Source organism: Numida meleagris, chromosome 21, assembly GCF_002078875.1.
Source record: "Numida meleagris isolate 19003 breed g44 Domestic line chromosome 21, NumMel1.0, whole genome shotgun sequence".
Classification (NCBI taxonomy): Eukaryota; Metazoa; Chordata; class Aves; order Galliformes; family Numididae; genus Numida; species Numida meleagris.
Window position 1 is genome coordinate 4,435,174 of NC_034429.1, and position 25,252 is coordinate 4,460,425.

The 25,252-nt window shown below is 44.4% G+C and overlaps 1 protein-coding gene across 1 annotated transcript; it reads left to right on the forward strand.

Moving 5' to 3' along the window:
* ADRA1A (adrenoceptor alpha 1A) lies at positions 8,968-24,704 on the forward strand. Its single transcript, XM_021375050.1, has 2 exons — positions 8,968-10,340; positions 24,184-24,704. The coding sequence occupies exons 1-2, from the start codon at positions 9,458-9,460 to the stop codon at positions 24,702-24,704; spliced, it is 1,404 nt and encodes a 467-aa protein (XP_021230725.1). The 5' UTR covers positions 8,968-9,457.

A 25,252-nucleotide genomic window follows, 5' to 3' on the forward strand; every position in this document is an offset into this window, starting at 1 on the left:
GAAAATCATTTTGGTTTGGGTTCATTCCTCAGGTTATAGAGAACATTGTGTGAACAGGTTCTGTCAAAAATCAGCATGCACTGGCACCGGTCATCATAGGAAAGTCTGTGCATGAGCAGCAGCTCTAAAGACACTTGATATCTCAATTGCATTTCCAGTGATCAAGAGCCAAAGCATGATCCTAGGTGAACGCTAACGATCATGTGTCAGTTCAGAAAGAAGCACAGAACTCTACAAATCACTGCTTCCCGCAGGCCAGAAACACTTGAAACACTCAGAAACCACTTAAAAAAAAATGTAAAAACTATGATAAACACAGTGGCAAGAGGGTAAGAGGTATCAAGGGAATCACTAGCGTCATGCCTCTAAGATGGCATTTATTAGGGGATAACAACCACGTAAGGCTAAGAAAGTGTTCTCAGTAACAATAAAAGTTGACTGTCTCCAAATACAGGAAACATAAACGTCATTCAGAGAACTGAACAGAACCCAGAAGGCAACAGCTGAGGCTGGCTGGCCATTGCCAGATATCTGAGCTTTGTTACAGAGCATTGCTGCAGCAGCAGTGCTGTGTTTTTCATGGTTTTGGTTTTTCGTTTCCTCTGCATGACACCAGTCAGCACAAGAGCACAGAACAGCTCATGGTCCTGCTCTGCTGCCCCAACCACATGACATTCCATACCTCCAGATAATAACCTGTCCAAGCAGTGGAATAATCTGATCTCTTTCACATTTGTGGGTGGTTATTTAGCATGTGGCTAGATTAGTCCCTAGAAAGAATCAGTGAGAAGGATACACATTTTCTTATAATTGCACTCAGTTTCTTGAAAAGCATGCTGCTGGCAGCTCTGCTGCGGTCTGAAGAACAACAAACAGCACCATGGATCATTTCTTCTCCGTAAAAGGGAATTACAGCACAATAACTCCATTTCTTCTTTTTTTCCTGCTTTCGCCCCAAATGCTTTGTTGTTTCACATTGGAATTTAGTAACTTCTGTGGCAGAGAAAGATGTCAGAAAGACACTGAAAAAGATCTTTGATCTTTTGATCTTTGATTCATTTTTGTATTAAAAGTGGATAGGGAACTTTTGCCATATTCATCTTTACACACAGGTGCCCCAGGAGGCTCAAGCCAAATAGGAGCAGAAACCAAGGAGCTTGCTCCTCCACTTTCATGCAAGACTATTCCTTGCATGAATGCTGAAGAGCTGAGACTAATTCAATACTTTTCCCTGTTTTTAACTCACTTCCTAATCCTCACGATGTTAAAAGCAGAATCTTGCAAATCATGTATTTCGGTTCCTATAGAGTTTTGTGATTGCCCATCATGTAGCTTCTAGAAATCCTCACTAAAAGCTCGTTAAGAATATTTATATTTTCTTTTACATTTTTCCTTTTTTTTTCCCCCTATTACTGAGTCATGACTATTTAATAGACAGTAAGCAGTGCTTACTGTAGATGGGGTTTTGCTCTGCCTGGTGGTGAGATGGAGAGTGTAATGATGGCTTTACACCTGGATACAACACTTTGGATTTGAAATCACTCTTAGAGAAGGGAACGATGTCTGGCAAGAAATAGCATCATCACATGGCTTGGGTTGCATGGGACCTTAAAGTCTGTCAATTTTCAATCCTGTTCTTTCCTTCCTCTCTGCACTGAGATGCTCCTTTGTAACACAACTGTATTGAGAGTTCCCTCTTTGAAAGGAACCAAAGCACACAGCATCCATTCTTTGCCATCAGCTTGGTGGAGCCTCATCCCCAAGGGTCTATAGGGCAAGAAAACAGCACATCACACCTTCCTCTATAGGATTACACCATGTGATAGCAAAGCCATCTCTAATTCACACACAGGATCTTCCAGGGGCACCGATTCAGGCACCGATTCAAGTGTAAATAAAATGTACAGTGCCACTGAATTCAACTCCTTAACATGTAAAAACATTTTTGCTTTGCAAACCTAATTACCATTCTTGCCTGTTTAAGTTGTTAAATGTCAGGCAGTTGGCAGGGTTTGTTTGGATTTGGGGCTTTGTGCTGCTTCTTTGTTTTTCGTAAGATGTTAATTTGCCATAATTCTGTTATGCAGTCTTAAGAGCCTGGCTCCGAGGAAGGGAATTATTGGTGTGTGCATTTTTGTAATAATGATTAGAGAGCCAGAAAAAAAAAAAAAAGGGAAAACTGAGACAAGAGAAGGAACACATTACTAAAATGCTCACGTCCTTTGGAAGAGAGCTGCAGTTTGTTGCTGTAAGGGGAAAAAAACCTGACTGGTGTCTCTCTGACACCTATGCATTTCTACAACAGACTTAATTCAATGCAGTTAATGGAAATAAAAAGCAGAAATGGGCACTGACTTTCGTTGTGATATACATGGAAGCTGCTAACTCCTGCAGTTTGAGGTTCTTAAGAGGAAGCATCCACCTGGAGAGGAAGAAGTAAAACACAACTGCTTGTTGACAGTATTGTAGCAATTCCTCAGTATCTTAATTAGGAACACAGCGTGCTCTGCTCAGACCTGAAGTAGCTCAACCCCATGTTGCTTAAGACATAATAAAGCAGATGGGCAAAGGAGCAGGCAGGTGTGGCAGAGGGAGGGTGGCAAAAGCAAAACTCACAACCCACACCTGCCCAGCCAAAACCATAGCTGAGGGGCCAGGCTGGTGGGTTGGCTCCAAAAAAGATGAAGTGTTGGCTTTCTCTTTTGGAAACCCAGGTAAAACCCTTCCAGGAGTCCTCACTGATGAGCCACTTTTGCTGCTGCTGCTGCCCAGAGCCCAGCTCCCTCCTGCTAAATGCCAACATTGTGCCCTGCAGTGGGGCAGGAACTCGAGGAGAAGTGCTGAGGGGTGAAAGCAGGACCTAGGAGTCAGGTTGTATTAGTACAGCTCATGCAATTGTTTCTGAATGGCAGAAAGGGGGAAAAACACACACACACACACACACCCCCACACACAAGAAAGGCTCTTGAAAAGACAGAAAGAAAAGCAGCCTGGTGGCTTCTTCTCAAATGGAGGGAACAGCAGGCAGGGTTTTTGCTGCCCAGTAGTTCTGTTTGGAGCCCTTGCTCCAGTTTCAAGCTAAGAAATCAAAGCTCAATCAAATTGTCCATCATCAAGCCTAAAGCAGCAAGGCTGAAGAGAACTGTCAGTGGGATCGGTTGGATATGATCTGCTTTCTGACACCAGAAGGGGATGCCTCCTACGCTTGGTAGATATCCACTTGTCAATAAATGCTAATTAGCATGTGCTTCCCATGAGTTAATTCAGAAAACAAATTGGCCTGTGGTTACCAAAGGCTGCAACAACACAAAGCAGCTATAGCACTCTGCATTTAGAGGATTTTTAAGGTACAATTATCTTCTTTTCCTGTGGCTGCCCAAACACTACTGCAATCTTGTCTACACACAATGCTGACTGTTGGATCCACTGTCAATTTGTGCAGCTATAGCACATTCATTACCTCCATCTCATCCTGTGCTGTCCCCTACCTGACGAGCTCCTAGATCAGACGATGCTCTGATCTATTTTGCCATGGCCATTTCTGTCCCAAAGAGAAAAGGCCCAGCAATCCCAGCCGAAAGCTCCTGCAGCTCCAGCTGTCGGCTTCAGGGGCTTTGGTGCAGGAAGATGCTCCTTCTAACACACCACCACAATCACTTATTGATGCAACATTATTATTGATTGTTACTATAAAGCTGCTGACTTCTCCTGTGAGGTCCCTTCCATTTCAAGGTGACCTCAGACAATATCTGTTGTCAGTAAATAATGGAGAAACCTATGCCTATGGAAAGGTTGATAGAGCACTACTATCATACATCCTTTCCTTAAACAATTTTCTCTAATGTTGCTAGCAAACCGTTGCTGCCTGGAGGTGGAAGTGGGTGAGATGAGCTTTGCATTTGCAGTCCCAAAGCACCACCGGCTCATTGTCCATGAGAGGCTCTATATATCAGATGTAACTTATTGCTGTACTCTGAGCTGCTTAGAAGATGACACAGTCAAAAGCTGAACAGAGAACTTCTACCCCAGGACTTTTGAGAGCTGTGTATCTCTAAAGCAGTGCAGGAATTCACTGTGCTGTGTGCTCTGAGTGGAAGAGAAATCCTGCAGACAGCATATAAACACCTGAATTAAGTGTTAAAAACCCACCTATCTTGCACTGCCTTCAGTGCCCCATAGCCATTTTCCATATTAAAGATCCATGTCAAGCTAAGGCAGAGGATAGTGGCACTACAGGAACGCAGCAGTAGCATCATGAGAAAGGACCCAGCTTGAAACAGGAGATGATTAAGAAAGGAGCAGCAGGGATGAAAACTGAAATAGGCCCTCTTTTCTGGGTGGACTTTTACAGCAGTGGGTAAAAATCAATCTTCCCCAGGCTACAAGATGGAATTGTTCTCTAGACACGGTTAGACTTGATCATATCGCCCAAGCAACACATCAAACCAGGGCACTCCTCATGAGTTACATGGAAATAAACCTCTAAAAAGTTCTCTATCGATTAGGCAGCCTTCAGAACCGCACCATACACAAAAAACAGAGCCCCAAATCTTCACCCACTGTAAAGTGAAAAAGCACTTCTGGCTTTAATGAAGCTGCCTTGCTTTACATAAATGCATGGCTCCTATCTGCCTGGCAATCAGCCCACGCTTAAGTGAGTCAGGAACACGGTGAAAAAGTCCCCATGAATCCCAAGATGGAAAATTTTAGACATCTGTAATACTTGGACATCTCATTATTAAATGACTTTTAAATAAACACACAAACCTGTCTTGTTTGAAAGCTTTCAGCTCAATTTATCTTCAGCTCAGCTGTGCTACAAGCTCCAGGCTTTCCTAATCTCAAAAGGCAGAGGAATGGGTCCTCGTCCCTCCAGCTGAGTTTTACTAGGCAACGCTGAATATCACTTGCCTTTGGGTGGGCTTTCTATCTTACCCAAGCACAAGCAAAACCCCAACTGAACCCTGAGGGTTTAGCAGTAATCTTCACCACTTTCTGAAAGGCAACGAACTCCAACCATGCCAAAGCCAACAGCACCACGGAGAAGAGCTCCACCTCTTCCAGCATCACAAGTCACGTTTCTTGACTTCCAGCATTCCTACTGCTTTATCGTCAATTGTGATCAATACAATACTTCTGAACTGGACTTATGCAACTCCATCACACCTTGGCAGCGCTAAGTACAAAGATTGCTCCATCAATCTCAGCTGCGCTGGGTCATCCTGTGCCATCCATCTTCATCTGATGGCAAACATGGACCATCCTTTGTTTGGTGAACCTTCTGACCTTGGACTATTTGTGGTCTCTGGATGTATGAGTTCCTCACTGCAATGCATTCATTCTTCTCCGAGGATTTTCGGGAACGAACTGCTGTCTGGCACTTCCTTCTGCTTTGCTCCATTCCAGAAGGACGTCCTTCAACAAGGGTATTACTCATAGGGAGCTGGTACGCCATAATGCAGGGCTAATAACTGGAACTGTGAATGTAAATTTATTCCCATTGTCCATTTAAAATCTTGGAACCAGCTGCCACTAAGAAGAGGTCATATGGACCAGTAGAAGGAAGACCTTGGGAAAGGTCCACCTCTTCCACCTCCTGGGCGACTGGGGCTCCGTTTCACTCATTGAGTGAAATAGGGCACTATTTCACTCAATGCCTCATCCACAGGCAGGCATCTAAAACAGTCTTTTAGGGTCTTTAGTAATTCAGGCTTTCCTTTATTCATATATACTTCAGACTCTTAATGTCCTTTGTTACTCAGGGAAATGAGGACCATGACGTAGGGTGACAGTACTGTCTGTGTCAGATCAGGGCCTCTGAGCATCCTTTAAAGCAAATTTGGAGAGGAATGGGGGCAAGTGCCAGGAGGACTGTAAAGGGAGCATTTACACATCTCTTCTTTTTACAGTCTGCAAGGCTCTGGAAATTGGAATTCTCAAACCTCTTCCTCCCCTCATCCCCCTCCTTATTTCCACTCATGAGAACTTTTGCTCTCAGGTGGAAACTACAAATGATGTAGTGGCCGAAACTGTCACAAGATAAGGATGACCACACTTTTCCAAACTCATCAACACCAATCATACACTCATGTCAGCTGCTTTTACATTTTTCCCTCCAGCAGCAATGGCTGCCCAAGAAGAAAGCTGAGCCCAAAGCTGCTGGAATAGTGATCACTTACCAACAGCCCCAGCTCTCATGGGGGAATTTGAGCATCACTTTAGGATTTGCCTCAGTTCAGGAAACACATGAATCCAGGCCTCTCTCTCGAGGGACCTTCCTGCCCAGGCTGAGGAGGTGGAGAGCCTGTCATGGAGAAATGGGCACATGGCCCATCTGCTCCCCTGGGGCTGTGGGATTGCTGTCTCCTGGCCATAAAATCCTCTGCTCCCCTGCTTTCCCTTCAGGACACCAGTTGAATATTCATCTGTTCATCATCAGTGACTCAGGGCAATTCTTAAAAAAATGCATTTGAAAGAGAACCATATGAAAATGAACCTCACCACCAAAGCACATTCTGTTCAAGTGACCTCATGCTTTGCTTCCCCAAACATCCCCTTAAATCTAGGTATCATGTTCCTATTTCAAATTACCCAGGGGCTCTCTGACTCCTTGAAGACAAGCAGGAGGAAGCAGCAGGGATTTGCAGTGCACACATCCAGGATTTCCCTGCCCAAGAAGGAAAGCTCCCAGTGCCAGGCTCACCAGGCTCACCCAGTGCTCCATCGCAGTGTGTAGATAACAGGGAGCAATAACCATGCTGCTCATGTTCTTTCCTTCATGCTCCATTTGTCTGGTAGGCAGTTCTCCGTTCACATCACCACAAAAATTACTTGTTAGCCTGTACCACGAGAATTGCTCTCCAGCCTGCAAACAGCAGCTTGCTAGCTGGCTTACACACTCTGATCTCTGCAGGAACTGGTAGTTTGCTTAGGGGAAAAAAAAAAAACATTGAACACACCACTTGGCATCAGATTAGTGCTCTTTCTTTCTGAGCAATACGGGAACGGCAAGGAATTACGGTAACGCAAGGATACTGCCTGCTCCAGCAGCAGAGCAGCAAAGTTCCTGCTGCTCCTTGGCAGCGTGGAGCTGAACGCTGTGAGTGGTGCTGTGCTCCTAGGGATGCTGGAGCTGAGCCCCCCCCGGGCACTGGGATACTGGGAACCAGTGTGAGTCATCGCAATGCTGGTGGGGAAGGAGAGGAGCAGGGGGTGTGCAGGCAGAGAGTCCCACCTCTGCATGAAGAGAGGAGGCTGCTGTGCTATGGGGCTGCCCATCCCCTTCCAGATGCTCAGAGCTGTGCTGCCTGCTACAGACTGAGGTGAGTGTGGGCTGGGGGGCACAAGGGGCGAGGGTGTGCTCTTCCTCTGCATCTTCTCTCCCCACAGGCAGAATATCACCTGGTTGCTTTGGAGCATGAGTATCCATCTGTCATTTTTGCTGCATCGCTTTGACTTACCTTGAAGTTTTGTTTCGGGTGCTTAAAAATCAAGTTTGATGATTGCTTAATTTCCTTGTCCACCAGCACCGCTATAATGACCGCAGTTATGGTGATTACAGGTGCTCAGTGCCACAGCCTATTTTCATTGATGTGCTTATTAAAGTCTGTCATTGCGGGGTTGGAACTTGATGATCTTAAGGTTCCCTCCAACCTAAGCCATTATTTCATGCTATGATTTCCTTTCTTGGAATTATCCTTCAACTCATTCCCTCTTGGGGAAAAGAAAATACAAAGACTGAATTTTGTTTCACTGCAGGGAGGGCAAATTCCCACAGTGGGATACCTTTCCACTTCCCTCCCCCATTCTCCCTGTTACAAAAGGGGCATTCTGGAGGTTGGGGGTAAGAGTTGTTCCAGATCACTTTGCCTGAAGGAAAATGTGGTTTTAAGACTGAGCTATGTGGCATTTGTTGCTGCTCAGCGTTTCCAGGAGGCGCGATGAGAGGGACTCATCCAAAGACCTATGCTACAACACTCAGTCTTACCTTCGATTTAACCGGAGCATTATTAGTGGTGGTTTTTCAGATGTCCCATCAATATTTTGGATGGGAACTTTGTTCCTACATGTAGGTGTTGGGAACGACTTTCAGCTGACATATGCAGTTTCCCTTTGTACTCCTGTGTCTCAGTTTATCCTCACTTCCCCATCTGATGTACCTTTTCTCCATATTTAGTCAGCTGAGGCTGAGCTTGGCTTCCAGATACACAAAACATTGTCTCTCTCAGTAGGAAACTTGTTCCTCACAACATCTTCTGCTTGGCAGAAATTGCTTTTCCCTATAGATTTCCAAAACGGGCTGTTAGCTGGGCTAACGAATAGTCCAATGTGTAAACGGAGTCACTTAATAAAGAAATCTCAAATTAAATTCTGGACTTACAAATCTGCCTCACAGTTTGCAGCCCCAAATTGTGTCCTGCTGGCTTCTCTCTCCCAGAGCTGCTCACTTCAGGTGAGCTGATGGCTGGGATGGATTGCTGTCCGTAAAGGGGAGCTGAGTGCTGCTGAGAACGCAGTGGGAAAAATCCAGGCAACAAAGTTCACGTTGGTCTCGTAGCTGTTAAACAATGCCGGGCCGAAAAAGGTTGGTTTCACCAGCTGGAGCCAGCATGAGGGAGGCTCCCTAAAATAGCTCCCCACTCTATTCTTATATGGGAACCATAGCAGTGAGCAAACGCTGCTTCTGGGAATCGCATTGTGCCTTTGTCTCTTCCAGGGGGTGATCATCTGAAAGGAGCACAGCAGCCTGCATCACCAGCGCAGCAAACTTCACTTTCCTTCAGAGCAAGCCAGAAGCAGATGAAAACCAACTTCTGGGAGCTAACGCTGCCAGCTGCTCCACATGCAGAGGCTCAGATCGACCCTTCAGACCCCACAGAGCAGTGGTGGCACACATCTCAAGTGACATTGCAGCAGCCTCCACCTGGCCAGGCTTCAGCCAAACCCTTTTGTAAAACAGAATCAAGGCTAGCAGAAGGTAATTAAAAGCATGAGTGACTTCCTCTTTGGAGAAACCTGGATTTGAGACCCTATGGAATATTTTTGTTACTTAAATATTCACTCCTCCCAAGGAGACAGAAATGACTTGCACCTGTGATTGCAAGATTTCTCATCACATTATTCTGGAAAGCGGGAAAAGCAGCCTCAGTTCTATGTAGTCTCACTTCTGCACCCCAGGAACAATGCAAAAGAGGTTACATCTCATTTGGAAATGGTGGCTATTAGCTGTGCTAGAATGGTAAATATTTGGGGAGAAAAGTAGGCTTTCTACTATGTTTTTGAATCCTTCTCATTGCTCCTGGTGCTGCACTTCTGAAACTTTCTTTAGAAGTCTTCCATCCAGCAAAGCCAGGCCATGTTGCCTGTAGGACGTTCTGGGGACTGATCCCATCACTTTTTCTACCTGAAAAGGGTGTGAAGTACAGCAGCCTTGCATGAACGTTGCCAGTCACTCACCATGGTTTTCCTCTCTGGAAACTCATCCGACTGTTCCAACTGCACCCACTCCGTGGGGCCCGTGAACATTTCCAAGGCCATTTTGCTGGGTGTTATTCTAGGGGGGCTGATCATTTTTGGGGTTTTGGGTAACATTCTGGTTATCCTCTCTGTAGCCTGCCACAGGCATCTTCAGAGTGTTACCCACTACTATATAATTAACCTGGCTGTAGCCGACCTCCTCTTGACATCCACAGTCCTGCCCTTCTCAGCTACTATGGAGATTTTGGGCTACTGGGCCTTTGGGAGGATCTTCTGCAACATCTGGGCAGCTGTTGATGTCCTTTGCTGCACTGCTTCCATTATGAGCCTCTGCATCATCTCGATAGACAGATACATCGGGGTGAGCTACCCGCTGCGATACCCCAGCATAGTGACGGAGAAGAGAGGCCTCCTAGCTCTGCTGTGCGTGTGGGCCCTGTCTCTGGTCATCTCCATCGGACCTCTTTTTGGCTGGAAGGAACCAGCACCTGAAGACGAGACCATCTGCCAAATCACCGAAGAGCCCGGCTACGTGCTCTTCTCCGCTCTGGGCTCCTTCTACCTCCCCCTGACCATCATCTTGGTCATGTATTGCCGAGTGTACGTCGTGGCCAAAAGGGAAAGCAAAGGGTTGCGCTCAGGGCTGAAGACAGAGAAATCTCGTTCCGAAGCAGTGACCCTACGGATCCACCGCAAAAACGCTCCCGAAACGAGCGGGGCCGCGGCCAACCCTAAGAGCAAGCATCATTTCTCGGTGCGTCTCCTCAAGTTCTCCAGGGAAAAGAAAGCAGCCAAGACCCTGGGAATAGTTGTGGGATGCTTTGTTCTGTGCTGGCTTCCGTTTTTTGTGGTCATGCCTCTTGGTAAGTAATGCATAAACCTCTTCTACAGCGCCTTCCCCCGAGAGAGGGCCCTGTTTTTGCCTGTGTTCAATAGAGCTGATCAGAAAAGCGCTGAGGGAATTGTTTCCTGTTGGAAAGCTGTCAAAAATCAAAGCATGCATCAAAACTGAACGTGAAAAATGGAAGTGTCAAAAGCAGGTCTGGTTCAAAGGGAAGCTAAAATGCTGAAAAGAATGAAGCTGATTTTGATAGCCGTTTTCCATATAGAAAATGCCCTTTCAGAGCAAGGACTTATTCCCGGCCAGTTATGCTATAGGGATGGTATTTTAGGTGTATGTGTTTGTATTCAAGTTTGCGGCCAGTTCTTCAGGTGATATAAATTCATAAAAAGTCAACACATAAAAGTATTCATGGTCTAAGCAGCAGTTTACTGTTTTGGGACAAATCTCTATAAGCGCTCAGAACCCATTAATTCCCCGCTATGAGAAATAATCAGCTCCCTAATAGCAGGTTTCATGCTATGAAACACCGTATTCCAAATGAACATATTTTTAATTTATCACCCGTCCAGCCACAGCACAGCCGTGAGGATCCTCCAAACTAATTTTACACTTCTCTGGTTTGCATCCTACGTGGAAACCCACTGAGCCCACTGGCCAAACACCGGCTGCCGTCTCACCCACCATGCTGAATGCAAATATTTCTTCACCAGCCCTAGTTCTAAAGGGGAGGGATGTGTTCTGCTTTGTTATCACTGAAATATAAAGTAATCAGAACTTTAATTAGACTTTGCTCAGTCACCTTTGATGTGGTTTCAGGATTTAGAACCAGAATGCTAATGTTATGACAGTATCTGAGCGTGGCACATGGCATAGAGTTTGCAAAGTGAGAGCTGTACTAAAAGCTGGCTTTGGAAACAAGAAGCCTTCCATCTGCCTTGTTCAATTTCAGCAGCTTTTCTTACAGAAAAGGCTTAGGCTCTTAGGCTGCATAGGAAAAATAAAGTGAGACTGCACTGCATGGAAGCTTTAGCTAGTAGTGCTACACTGAATACAATGAAAAGAAAAAATGATGCTTACCTAAGCACTAAAAGGTTTGGGAGATTATTTTCTTTTCTTAAACCTTACAAAAGGTGTTGGGTTCTTTTTCAATTAACCTCTCCTGGATTAACCCAGAACACCTGGTTGTTTCCCAAAAAAACCATCAATAATGTCAACACTCAGAAAAAACAAAAGGTACGGAGTCACTCTCGTTGGTGGAGGTGCTGGAGTAGGAGTTGGAGTGTGAGCTGTAGGAGTTGCATAAGGGGAGCCCTGGAAAGGCTGGCTCTGCTGCCCAGGGTGTCAGCACGTTGGAATGCTGGTTGCCAAGATGCCTGAAACATACCCAAAAAGGGTTTGCGAGAACACATCAAACACACTACTTTTCATCTGCTGTGCGGCTGTACACATGGTGCTGTTGTTAATTTGCTTTGGATTAGGAAATTTGCTTGATTAAAGACCGGCTTTGCATCTTTCTTTGATCCCTTATAAAGCAAACTTTCTTGAGGTTATTAGCTTCCCTGTCTTTGTGGAGTTGCTATGTTGTTTTTAAAGTCTTTCAAAACGACCTGTTGATTTGATAGAGACAAGGAGCTATTAAACTGACATGGGGTGCAAAAGTCTGCAAAGTAAACAAGAAAGCATCCTGAAGCAGACTGCTCCATCCCAGCCAGCATCATCAAGATCCCCTCATTTCTTATCATTAGCTCTGCCAGCTGGGAACCAAGGTGCAGCTAGAAGCACCTGGCTCACTGAAGTACATAATGAGCAGGGCTGGAAATGTTTGGGGTGTAGGTAAGGGGAAGGCAAGACTAATAAAAGGAGATCAAGAGTGGGATAAAGGCGTGAAATCCAGATCAGCAGATACTGCTGAAAATAAATGGAGAAATAATTTGAGTATCCCTGCCACATGACAGTATCTTAATTGAAATCAGTGTGTAAAACTGCTGGTTGCAATCTATGTGAGTAATGTCTTACCTTTTTGGATCACTCCATGGGAATGAGCGTTATGTTCCGTACACCTCCTCACTTGGCTTCGACAGCTGTGGAACAAGCCAGCAAACAATGATCTTGTTGCATGGAAATAAATGAGGTTAGGGCACTGGCATGCAAACTCAGCTTTCACAAAATGTCTGTAATTTGAAAGGCTGTCACAACAGCCCATTTCCATGGAAGACGACAGGTTTTCAGTTCTTTGTGTGCTTTCTCTCCCTCCTTGCATCTGACCAGTGGACCTACTCCTAGTCACAAAGTTTTCCTGTTGCAGCTTCCTAAGAACTCAACCTGTCCTCACAGATCATTTAACAAAACTTACCAAGAAAAGTTCTAACTCAAACTGCAGTCCTTATGTTCCCCTTGTGTTCTCCAAAACTAGACCTGGAAAAGTTCTAAGTCAAATTGCAATCCTCGTATACCCCTAACTGAGTCTCAGCTCCTCTCTAGACAAATCACTTTCTTAGCACAATGTGGGGTTCTTTTCCATCATGGTTTAGATTGACTGAAATGCAGGTTAATATGTAGCAATTCTCCAATGCATTTAAGCCTAAATAAGAGTTTAGTCCGAGAACCAGCAAGAATGGTGAGGTCCTTTGTCTGTGACCAGTAGCCCCTATGAATGATACCTTCTCTTACTGAGCCCAAGTCCTCTCTGCCCCACAGCAGTGCAAATCTGATCCCATGCAGCATTCTTTGGTCTGAAAATCTCCCTTTGAATTCTTATCGCTCTCCCCCTGCAACAAAAGAGCTGTAAACCACTGATGAATGAACTTTACACAGATACTTCCTAGAAATATCATTGCCTAGGTGGAATTGTGCCCAATGCTTCAGCTCTCATATTAGGTTTTAAAACTCAGGAGACTGAAGTTCACATACATCTACATCTCTCTGCAATTGCTTCCCAAGCAGATTTTTTGGGTGTATCTACCAAATTTTCCTTATTTTAGGCATCAAGCATTTCTATTATTATAGAAGGGATATATTCAACGGAAGGATAAGTTGAAGATTAATTTCCTGCTTAGGATATCAAGATACTCTCACTGTCTACCTCTTATTTTGCTTGCTCCAGGGCAGCTGTAAGAGCGTCCTGCCATCCAGGCAGCCAGTTATTCACACTTTCAAGAAAGGATAATTCCCAGTGCACAGCTGTTGGTCTCACACATCTCCCACATCACTTGCCTCTTTTTCTTACTTTGACCATTATTTCTCATTAGCAACACTTAAACACCTTATTCCCAACTGGTGGCAGCCACTTCAGTGGAAACCCATAGCACTTGAGCTTCCCTGGTTAACAGCCCTGCTTGTAACCTGCATGGTGAGAACAGCTTTGAAAGCTTTTTAGTACTGTCCATGCTTTGGTTGAATCATAGAATCAGAGTACATCCCCAGTTGGAAGAGACCCATAAGGATCACTGAGTCCAACTCCTGACTCGACACAGGACCACCCAAAAATCAGACCATAGGTAGGTCTGTGCTCGGCTCCTTTCTCAAACCATAATACATTCAATTCAAGCATCTGGGAGGAGCTTTTAGCTTTCCTGCATTAGTCGAGACCTTCTTATCACAAAACATTTTGGTTTTATCTCAGTTATAAAATGAAATCCTGCAGCTTGTTACAGTTGCATGACATTTTACCAGAGCTCTTTAAGACCAAGATTAAGGGAGGTTCAGGTTGGATACTAGGAAAACTTCTTCTCAGAAAGTGTTCATTGGCACGGGCTGTCCAGGGAGGTGGAGGAGTCACCACCCCTGGAAGTGTTCAAGAACCATGGAGATGTGGCACTGAGGGACATGGTCAGTGGGTGTGGTGGGGCTGGGTTGGGGTTGGGCTTGGAGATCCTGGAGGTCTTTTCCAAACTCAATGATTCCATGATTCCATGAAAAAGCAGTGCCTTAAGGGAAGCAATGTTACTTTTTAGACTGGAAACAATTAACATTGAGCGACTAGGATCTCTGAGTAACCAACTACCATAGGCCACCTGAAGTGGAACTTGAGAACAGCTTTCTGGAGGAGTTAGGAATCTGAGGAGCAGCAAGGGCAGGGGAGAACAACCCAGGAGCAGAGGGTGGCACCAGTGCAGGCAGTTTCTAAAAACACACACTCCCCCTACCTGAGCAAAACAGGCAGAGGTGACATCAAGGGCAGGGCCAGCTAATGGTCCAGCAGCCACCAGCAAAACATAAAGCAACAGAAGAGAGAGCCCAGAGCCAAGAGGGAAGAGAAGAGCCAGACCTTATAAGCAGCTCCAAGGCAATGGGTGTGTGGGTAGAAGTCAAAGATGGGGCTCTCAGGGCTGTGGCTCTCTGCAGTGCTGGGATAACAGCCTGTTTCTGATGCATTAAGAAGGTGATTTCTTTAGTTGTAGCACATTTTTTGGGCTCCAGTGGCATGAGTTCATACCCAGTCAACTCAGCTGCAAATTAGTTCTGGAAGCCAAAGGTGGCCAGGCTTGATAGAGAGGCTTCCAGTTGTCCATGTGCTGTCACGAATAGAAATTCATCTACCTTGATCACACTGGGAAAGGCGTGATTGAGCTGCCCCCTATGCTGTAAGGTTGGGACATGCAAAGCTTCCCACTTGTCTGTTAGGGCACAGTACTTCCCAAAGGCCGTGCTTCGAGGACCTGCCTGGTTTGTATTACCAGTAAAAAAAAAAAACATATCAGGTGTAGCTTGATGGCTCTTGCTCTTTTCAGGACCATCTAAGGTTCCATTCATTATGTTCTCCTGTCACAACACATTTTGATCAACTCCCACTGCTTCTGGCTGAGCCATCCTCCATCCTGCCCACTCGTTGGCAAAGCTACTGGGCTTCGGGCCATGTTCCTTCTCATGACAGGGTTGGCTTAGAGATATGAAGTGGGTGCCTGCTCTGTCCGTGTTCTATTGTAGGAGGAAATCAGCTACCTGCTCCTGTCTTGATATTCACACCCTGCAACTCACTGTTCCCTTCCTACTGACTCCTTTCAGACAGTGGTGCTTTAATAAGCAAAAATTGGGAATGACTTTCAGAATAATAGAATCCAACTTGAGAGACAGCAGTTTAAACATGATTTTTAGGGTCTTTTGGGGACAAAAAAAAAAAGGAAAATTGCTTGTGATTCATCCATTTCTAACCACTTGACCAACAGTACAAATGGGAACTAGTACTGTGTGAGATTCAGAAGTGAGATGGGATTTGTCATTAACAGGTTAATGGCAGGTGCCAAACAGAAAGTCACTAATTTCCTGTAGAATCAAAGCCATTTTGACTGATGATGCAGAAGTATTTTCTAATTCTATAAAGGCAGTGCCAAAATGTGTACATGTCAGGTGAGTATGCCCATTTACTGGTGGGGAAAATAAGGCAGAGCAAGCAAAAGCTTTCCTGGGGAGGAGAACTGTGTAAATTGCACTGCTCCTCCAGGTTGAAAAGAATGGAAACTGCATTATCCTGGCATTTCTCTGTACAAAAATAAATAAAACTCCTTTCATTGAACCATCTCTTTTCTCCTGTAGAATTGGCCGGATAGTCTCATAATAGTAAACAGAAGGAGATCCTCCTGTCCCTTCAGCCTGAGCACTCCTCAGTGCCATCATGGCTGGGTCATCCACTGTTCTGAGAGGCAAGGATGGGAATCCCCCTTCTTATCTTTGTTCAGCTGATAACGCCTAAAATAAAATGAATAAAAGCTGGGACAGCCTTGCCCTAAATAGTTTTCATATCAGAACTTGCTGAATTCCAGCCATGTGGAGGATATTCAGAGCTAGATTCCCCACGTTAGCATTTCAGTGTGTTCCCTCAGCCACAAAAAGAAATTAAGGGGGAAAGAAATCCTGAGTAGAGCCTAAGCTATGGAGTGAGGGGTCGGAAGGAAAAAGAGCGTTTGGCACTCTTTGAGTCATGGATCATGGGACTGTGTGCATGTCTTAAGACACTGAATGGGGAGAAAATAAGCCATTAAATGACGAGTCAAAATATTTGGCATGTATGTTTTGACTGATCACAAGGGGTGTTTTTGTAAATACAGTCTGCAAAGGCCTTGTTGGTGTAAGCAGGTAACAGCTATGCTGCAGCCAATGGCAAAAATCCCATTGACATCCCCATGGCCAACATTTCTCTGCTGTCACCATGTCCTGAAATGTGTCCCACTGACTCATAATGCAGCAAAGCTGGAGAAGGAATTGCTAACATTAATAGCCATTGAAATGCCAAGCAGCAAGAGGATGCGGAGCGAGTTCTGCTATGTGTTATGATTCATATCTACAGCTTTCCTGCATGAGCTACCTGTCAAGAAGAAGGCTTGTCCTTGTCTTCAAAATGTTCTTCCTTTGTGCAGTCACCACCTGCAGGCCCCTGGAGCAAATGAACCACGAATGTCATTTTCACTCCCTCTCCTCTCAGACATCATGGTGCTATTCAGAATTCGTTAGTGATTGAAAGGTGATGAATAATTCTCCCATCCCACCCAGCAGATTTCAGGGTTTGCCTTTGATTTGGATGCATAAGGGCTGGACAGTCAGCTTTTGCTACAGAGCATAATTCCAGTGTTGCAAACCCCAGGGATTCCAAATCACGACCAAAAACCCACTCATCTTTTCAAACTGTCCTCTGAACCATGCCATTGTTTTTACTTTTTATTTTTCAAACAAAAGCTAAGGTTTTATTGCAAGTGCATGCTTCCAGGAACTGGGGCTTTGGGAAGAATATCCAGTATCATAACAGCATTAGCAGTGAGATCCTAAATCACTCCACAGCAAGGGAGCTGGAATTTCACTGACAATTAAAACAATTTGTAAAATAATGTTGTCATTTGGGCTTACATGTGTAAGAAAACCTCTGTTTACCTTCCCATGTTTTGTTTTTTTTTTTAAATCTACTTTCTAAATCTACATCTGCACACAGTGAATCCGGAAATAGTTTCTTGGTGAGACATTTGCTCTTTGCCAGAAATATATATCATCCATCCTAAGTGGGTACAACATGGAACAGAGCATAAATTAGGTCTGAAAAAATCAGAATAATTAGAGCACCATTCCCAGGCTGACCCACTCCTGCTGTCTGTCTGTCTGTCCTACCTGTCTCCTTTGGAGATACCCACACCCTACAGAACGACCCAGAGATCTGAATTCAGATCCTTGCTCCTCTTCCTATGGCTCTTTATTGCAGTTCAGAGAGATCCAAGCACAAAGCCTTTCTCATTTTCCCCCTGAATCAGCTACAGTAATCCAGATCCTGGGACAAGCACAGGTGGAAATGTGCAAGACTTGACAGATGCAGGCTCTTACCCTTCCTCACATCTCTCTCAAATACTTAACCACTGTTCTGCGTTTGCTACGCTAATACGATCATAAAAAATAACAGAAGCATTTCCTCCAGTTGAAGTGTTCTTTGATCCCATTTTTGTTCCCACGGAAGATAATTTCCATACGAGTGAGACGTGCTGGGACAGCATATACATACAGAGTGCAGCTGCTGAGTGTCGGCAATAATGCATATATATAAATACACTTTCTGTGGGGTGGCTGTGTTTGACCCGAGGTGCAGGATAGAGTGCCAGTCTCATGGAGAAAAGTTCACCACTACCACTGAGCTTGGGAACACGAGATGAGGCCCATTTGTCAGCACTGGCAGTGCAGAGATGTGGAGTTGCTGGTACTGAGTCAGTCTGTGGGAAGACATCGGGGATGCTCTGTGCTCCATGCTCTTTGTCCTCAGGGCAATTGCTCTGGAACAGGGCAGATCCCTGAGCTCTGTGGCCACACAGCCATCCTTGTTTTCAGCTTGCTGTGATTGCAGACGCGTATTCCCAGTTGTCAGAGGCAAGAGATGCGAGGATTTCAGACTGGTGCAAGGCACAAATGTACTTCTCCTGCTTCCCTTGGATGCTTAGAGCCCTGACAACACAATCCTAACAAACAGCATGTGGTTCTGTGCTCACAACGTGCAGGATACTGCTGTCCTCTCCCAGGTGGGACTGCATTCAATGATCATAATGGATCCCTTGTAACTGGGGATATTCTATGATTCTGTCTGATTCTGTGTGTGTACCCATACAACCCTGCCTGCCTTTCCCTGAGCTCTAGCTCAATCACCAAATATACACTATAAAAGGAGGAAAAAAGTAGTGAACCTAAACAACTGCAAGATTTGGCTGGATTTTAACAACACAATGAGGTCCACAGGCCACAAAAATCTATAGGATCTTATTCCTGTGGTGCTAATGGAAATGATACAGCATAAACAAGAATTTTCTTTAGTCTGGGAGCTGCTAAGTCCCTCTGAGCTGTCCGTCAGTGAAATGACGTGTGACATCAGTGCTGGCTCTTAAACAACCTATAATCAAGCAGCTCTGTAACTTCTGACTAATGACACAGTCAAATTACATCTCTGGAGCTGAATTGGCACTTACTCACCAGGAGGTGCGTGGAAAACTTCTCTGTCAGAGCTGAAGAAACCTGAAGTTGACAAACAGGAAAATAAATGGTGAGGGAAAGGAATGCAGTCCTGGCATTTTCGGGGTAAGTGATGAAACACTTCATGGCAAAGGATCTCAGGATGCTGATAGCACATTCTATTTTATTTAATTTTCATGTAGCAAGCAATTGAGTTGTGCTACTGGCACTCAATAATGCTCAATCTTCTGAAAACATCCTTTAGAATCTTAGAATCTCCAAGGTTGGAAAAGACCTCAAAGATCATCCAGTCCAACTGTCCACTTATCACAAATATTTCCCACTGAACCAATTAGTCAACCTACAAGTCAAAGGTATTAAGAGATCAGCTGAAGTTTCCTTTGGTTCCAGCACAAACTATTGGGAGCTAATGGAAGATGAAGGCTCTGAACTGTATTCAGTTTTGCCATTATTTACTATTTTATTGCAGAAAAGATGCTAAGACCTCCACATGTGGGATTTTTAAAGGCAAATGAGGTCATTACTCCATCCTCCTATATGTCACCTTCCAAGGGGTGTCACCTCATAGTGCCTCACTGCTGCATAGGACACAGGCAGCCTGTACACGTTAAAGAAGAGAAAACTCACCACTCCACTTGGTTATTTTTACTCATGGTTAATAGCAGTCATTCTTAAAAAAATATATATTTTATTTCTACTTTAATCTTGTCTGGCTTGCACTGCCAGCCACTGCCTGTTTAAATGTCTCTGCACATCGAACAAAATTCTTTATCATCAGGCTTAGCAGCACTGTTTGAAAATTACTCCTACTTGCTACCAGATCCATCTACCACTGATATTAACCATGACAACAACATCATTGAATATTTTACTCACAAAAAAAGAACACACTCTTAGTATTCCATGGAAGGTGAGATGGCCCCCCAGGGAGCTGGATAATGTAATGTTTTTCCCCTTTTGCCAGGTATTCAGGTAGACAGCATAAAAGGTTATGGGATGTTTCTGAACTATGGACATAATCAATGTTTGCAATAGAAGAGCACTGCTTTCCACAGCCGTCTGGAGAGGGCACCATATTTCCCAAGAGGCACTAAGCAAATACCAACATGTCCATGGCCCCTGTGAAGTACAGAAGGATTCAGCTCATTGTACAGAAGATTTGGGATTTCTCCACCCTGCACTTTAGTTCAGCAACTCAAGGTTTAGACATGCTGAACTTGATTTATATTGCTGAGGAAGATGAAGAAGTTGTTGGCATGAGTAAGAAGAAAGTCCATGTTATCTCTACTTTGATTTTACTTCTAGCTCTGTGTCAACGGTTTACGGGCGTTAGGCCCGATTCCGTGACAAAGGGGACGGGGGACCCAAGGGCCCACGTCCCGGGAAAAGGGGAAAGGGGAAAAGGGTAGGGAGATGGCCCTGAGAGCAAAGAACAGCGGCAACAATCTGAGGAGAAACAAACTAATTTACTAAATAAAATATCGGAATGCAAAACAACACACTATAATAGAATATAATTACAATTTAAGCTGATAAATCCAACACAGAGAGAGAGAATGTCCCAAAGTCAAGGTAGGCCTTACTCTACTACCGACGATAAGACGGCTGGAGAGCGAGGTGCTGCCAAGACGAGAGACGGCGGAAAAAGGGACGAGGTCTCGTGATCTGCAAGTTTTTATACTGCGAGCTTCTATCTTTTCCCTCCGGCTGGAAAATGGTAACAAAGGAGCAAAGTGCCGTGGGGACTGTAGTAGTCCTTCTCTTCTGAGAACTAGGTATGTCCACTACATGATGTTATGATGTGGAATACCAATAACCGAAAATCACAAAACCATGACACTCTGTTACACATTGGGCCCATTGACTATCAGTTCTACTGATGATGTTTCTTTGGAGCGTGTCCAGAGAAGGGCAACAGAGCTGTGAAGGGTCTGGAGAACAAGTCTCATGGGAAGCAGCTGAGGGAACTGGGATGGTTCAGTCTGGAGAAGAGGTGGCTCAGCGTAGAACTTACTGGTCTCTACAACACCCTGAAATGAGATTGTGGCGGATGGTGGGCGTCAGCCCCTCCTCCCGGGTGATAGCAATAGGATGAGAGGTGATGGTCTTAAGTTGCACCAGAGGAGGTTCATGCTGGATATTAGGAATGAGTGGTCATTGGCACAGGCTGTGCAGGGAGTGATGGGGTCACCACCCCTAGAGGTGTTCCAAAACTGTGGAGATGTAGCACTGGTCAGTGGGCAGAGTGCGATGGGTTGGGGTTGGACTTGGGGATCTCAGAGGTCTTCTCCAGCGTTGATGATTCTGTGATTCTGTTTCCTTCTACTGGCATTAGTAATGCTTCATTTACAGGACGATGTACAGATACAATGAAGCCTGTAAACAGAGCTGGTCTTAACCTATGTGAGCATCATGGATAGCATGACCAAATGCCCAGCAGGGAGAACCTGCTGTCTGAAAGCCCAAGTTGCATCCACCCCTGGAAAGAAGGAGTTAATGACAACATGTGATGGGACCCACTCATAGCAAAGTTTGCACGCTGTCAGTTCATTTGCTGTTTTCTGACAGAGCGTTGTTCCAAGGCAACAAATCTCTACACCAATGTACTAAAAAAGGCTACATTAATAAATTAGCATGCTGATCTCCATCTCCACCCCCCTCAAAAGAACAGAAAAAAAATGAGCAAGAGACGGACTCTGACACTGGCACTTCACTATTTTTAGCGGTCTTTGGCAAGGCACTCACATTCCATTTCAGGCGAACCAGAAGTTGCAGCAAACACGAATTGTTATTGTTTACCCATTTTTACACTCAGCCTCACACCGCTGGTTCCTTATACCTGGGCTGCTTTCACCTTTATCTTAGCACAAGATGGGAGATCAATGGATGTGCTGCACCTAAATGAAGAAATCAAGGAAAAACAGAGCAGGTTTTGGGCACTTTGAATCTTTGAATCCTTTCATACTCTTCATCTGCCTGTGACTTCAGCCAGAAAGCTCTCCAAGAAGCTCATTTAGTTGTTTTTATTAAAGGCAAGTGGTGCTAACTTGCTGAGAAAAATCCTAAATTGCTGATGTACCTGCTTACTCTTAACTGCAAAGCAGGAACTGCTGTCTTCACATTGTTGTCATAGAAAATGGCAGTATTGAAAGTGACAGTGGAAGCGCTACACGCAGCAGCAGGAGGGGAGCAAGGATCCCCATGTCTGGTGTTTGGGGAGTGATCCCAGGGAGGGGTACCTGCAACCAGCACCCCAACACCTCTTTCCCTGCCTATCCCCTATTTCTTCCATTGGGGATGGAAGAAAGATGGCACTGCTCTGCATTTCGCAGCAGAGACCATGCTCAGCAGAAGCAGAGTGAGCGCATCATTAATCACACTGTGCTGTTTGTGTCCCCTGGTCTATCCAGTGTTTGGATACGTTCTCTCATGGGCAAAAACACCCTGAGAATTGCTCGCTGGATTTTGCCGCATGGAAGCGTTTGCTGCCTTCGCTGTCGCTTTGTTTGGCAAAGATGGGAAAGAAGAGATTCAAACCAAAGTTCAGCACTCTCAGGATTCAATTAGAAGGCTCTCCTTTCTTTGCAAGCTTTTCGAGAGTCAGTGGAGGTCCAACAAACAGAGCAACCCCTGTCTAGCTGAGGAGTTGATGCAGAAATAAAGGAAACTATAGAGGATGACAAAGGCGTTGATACCAAAATCCTCCACAGCATCTCTTCCAGAACACACACAGTTCTGATTTTTTGGGGAAAAGCAGGAAGACATGCATATATCAGTGCTAAAAGAGTGATTTATTAGAGACCTGACTATGAAGTCCAAAATAAGTCAATCACGATTCTGTGATTCTATGATACCGTGATATATTTGCTGGGAAATTATTTTGCTCCCTGTGCCCATGATAAGCAATTGAATCTAATTGCTGTCAGCAGAATGATAGAATCACTTTTCTTTTTTTTTTTTTTTCATTTCACTGGAGGTAAGTAAGAAGCAGCCTTTCCCTTGACAGCATATGGGAAATGTTTTTTCTCTTCTTTCTCTTCTGGATCTGTTTTGCAAGACTGGTCTTAGAAGTGCTATCACTTATCCCACCCCCGCATCGCATGGAGTTTGGTTTTCTGTTTCACTCACATTCAGGCAATATTGTTTTTATTTCCAAGTAAAGAGAAGTACCAATCAGAGAATTAGAGGATCCTGTTACAATGGCTGGTTTCCAGTGTCATTCAGGAAAGGCAACAAATTTCTAAACAATTCTCCATAAGCAGCAGCAGTGTTGACTCTTTGATACCCTAAGTGTGTCCCTTAAGCATTTACTGACACCCTATTCTAATAATCTTATCAGCAAATTATTCAAATAATTTTATAAGCAAGTTAAGAATTTGCTTATAAAAACAGTAAGGGGCCTAAATTGTGTATGAACAAAAAAAAAAAAATCAAAGGTTTGGCACTGGGGAAAATTCACAATATTTTAAAGCAGTAAATATCTAACTAAATCCTTTGTTATCAATGTTATCATTAACAGTTGGACTAGATGATCTTAGAGGTCTTTTCCAACATTAATGATTCCATAGTCTACTTTTAAAGAGGTTGTTAGTAATGCTATTTTATCTTCATTTGGCATGGTCACTTGGAGTTGACTGCTGTGTCGATGAGTTCCAATAAATGTACAACCAATGGCTCTGTCGCTCATTTGCTGAATAACCCCTGTCAAATCATTTCTAGTGTTTTGGATCCTATTCTGCTTTCTATAGAATAACAAGGCCCACTGTACTCTTCTTGCTAAGCACCCATCTAAGTTCTTGCTCTTTGGATGGTCTCTGGGAGCTAAAATTGCGAACGGATATTACTTTGCTATTCGTTCCAATTTCAGACCATTTCTCCAGTGCTCAATTTCCCTTAATCTCTCTGAATTTCAGATGCATTCCACAAGAATTGTTATTTTCTGAAAGGCTTCAAGGGAAAATGAGCACCCAAAATCTGATCATTTTTAAGACTTCTAGTTGGTCAACCCAGTAATCCACTTACTCAGACTTCCAAATTGCTGTCATTTTCCTACCCTTTGAAACCTCTTTTGATGACCTCCTTGACATGATTGTTATTTGGCTAACTGATCTTGAATTAGAAGTCCTAGAGGGAGTAATTTTCCTTTATCACTTGGTATCAGTTCTCTTGCCTCAGGCTGTAAATGGGAGGATACAACGCTTGTATAATGAAGTGGATGTCTTGAGCCTTGAATTGATCTCTGATAACATCAATGTAATTGTACAGCATCATACATTCTGAAAGACTCTTTCCTGCAGGAATTAGGCTTTGAGTCATAAATTTTCCAAGACAGAGCAGAATCTTATTTATGTTTTTCCAGTGTTTAAGTTTCTTTGGTTACCTGCAATTTCTCACTGCTTCTGCCTTAACACTCTGTATATTTTCCATTTTAGGTTCTTTCTTTCCTACAATCAAACCCCCGGACACACTTTTTAAAATAACATTTTGGCTTGGATATTTAAACAGCTGCATCAACCCCATCATCTATCCATGCTCCAGTCAAGAGTTTAAGAAAGCGTTCCAAAATGTCCTGAGAGCGCAGTGCCTCCCAAGAAAGCATGCAGCAAAGAAGCAATCCCCAAGCTTCAACCTCAACCATCCCAGTAGCCAAAGCATGGGAAGTGGCAAAGGTGTGGTCCGTATCCCCGTTGGCTCAGGAGAAACCTTCTATAAGATTTCCAAATCCGATGGGGTCTGCGAATGGAAGATATTCTCTGCCGTGCAAAGTGTGCCGACAAAAAATGCGGTTCCCAAAGACAAGTCCAGCTGTACTGCTGCCAAAGTGAAGAGCAAAGGTTTCCTCCAGGAGTGCTGCTGTGCAGGCACTTCAGGGAACACGGTCCATGAAAACTGCAAAGTGCCAACCATTAAAATACACACCATGTCCCTCAGCGAGAACGGGGAGGACGTCTAAAGGCTCTGCCAATGTGAGGTTGCTCCCATTTTATTGGGATTATCCATTTTATTGGGGATGGAAATAGATGCTACAGCAGTTGAAGGGGTTGGGATGAAAAGAATAGCATGCTGTAAAACAGTAACAAGCCTTATGGAGAGTGATGTTGAAGAGCTGGTAGCCTAAGCAAAGACCCTTAAAGACAGTGAATGGCTTCAGTGGATGGTGAGCACCCTCTGCTCTTCCAAGAGACTGACGCCTCTGCACGTGGTTTGCCTGAGATTTAAAGGCCTTGTTCTCACTGCATTTCCCTGTTTTAAAGTCCAGCTGCTCAGATTTAGACACAGTGTGGGAGCAAGAGCCAACTACAAGGACCCAATACTGATTTCAGCATGGATACTTTCAGACAGCTCCAAGTTTAGAGCCAATTCTGTGACTTTTTTTAAAATATATGTATGTACAAACATTGATACAGCATCCAGGAGAGCTGAGGTTGGGAGGCTCAGGTCTTGGGACAGTGTTTACAGATCTCTGCTTACTTTTTGTTAAGGGACTGTGGACAAGAATGC

Excerpts from the sequence above, each read along its gene's own strand:
- ADRA1A (XM_021375050.1), top strand. The coding sequence starts at position 9,458 with ATGGTTTTCCTCTCTGGAAACTCATCCGACTGTTCCAACTGCACCCAC. Across the intron at positions 10,341-24,183 it reads TTTTGTGGTCATGCCTCTTG|GTTCTTTCTTTCCTACAATC; the intron begins GTAAGTAATGCA and ends TTTCCATTTTAG.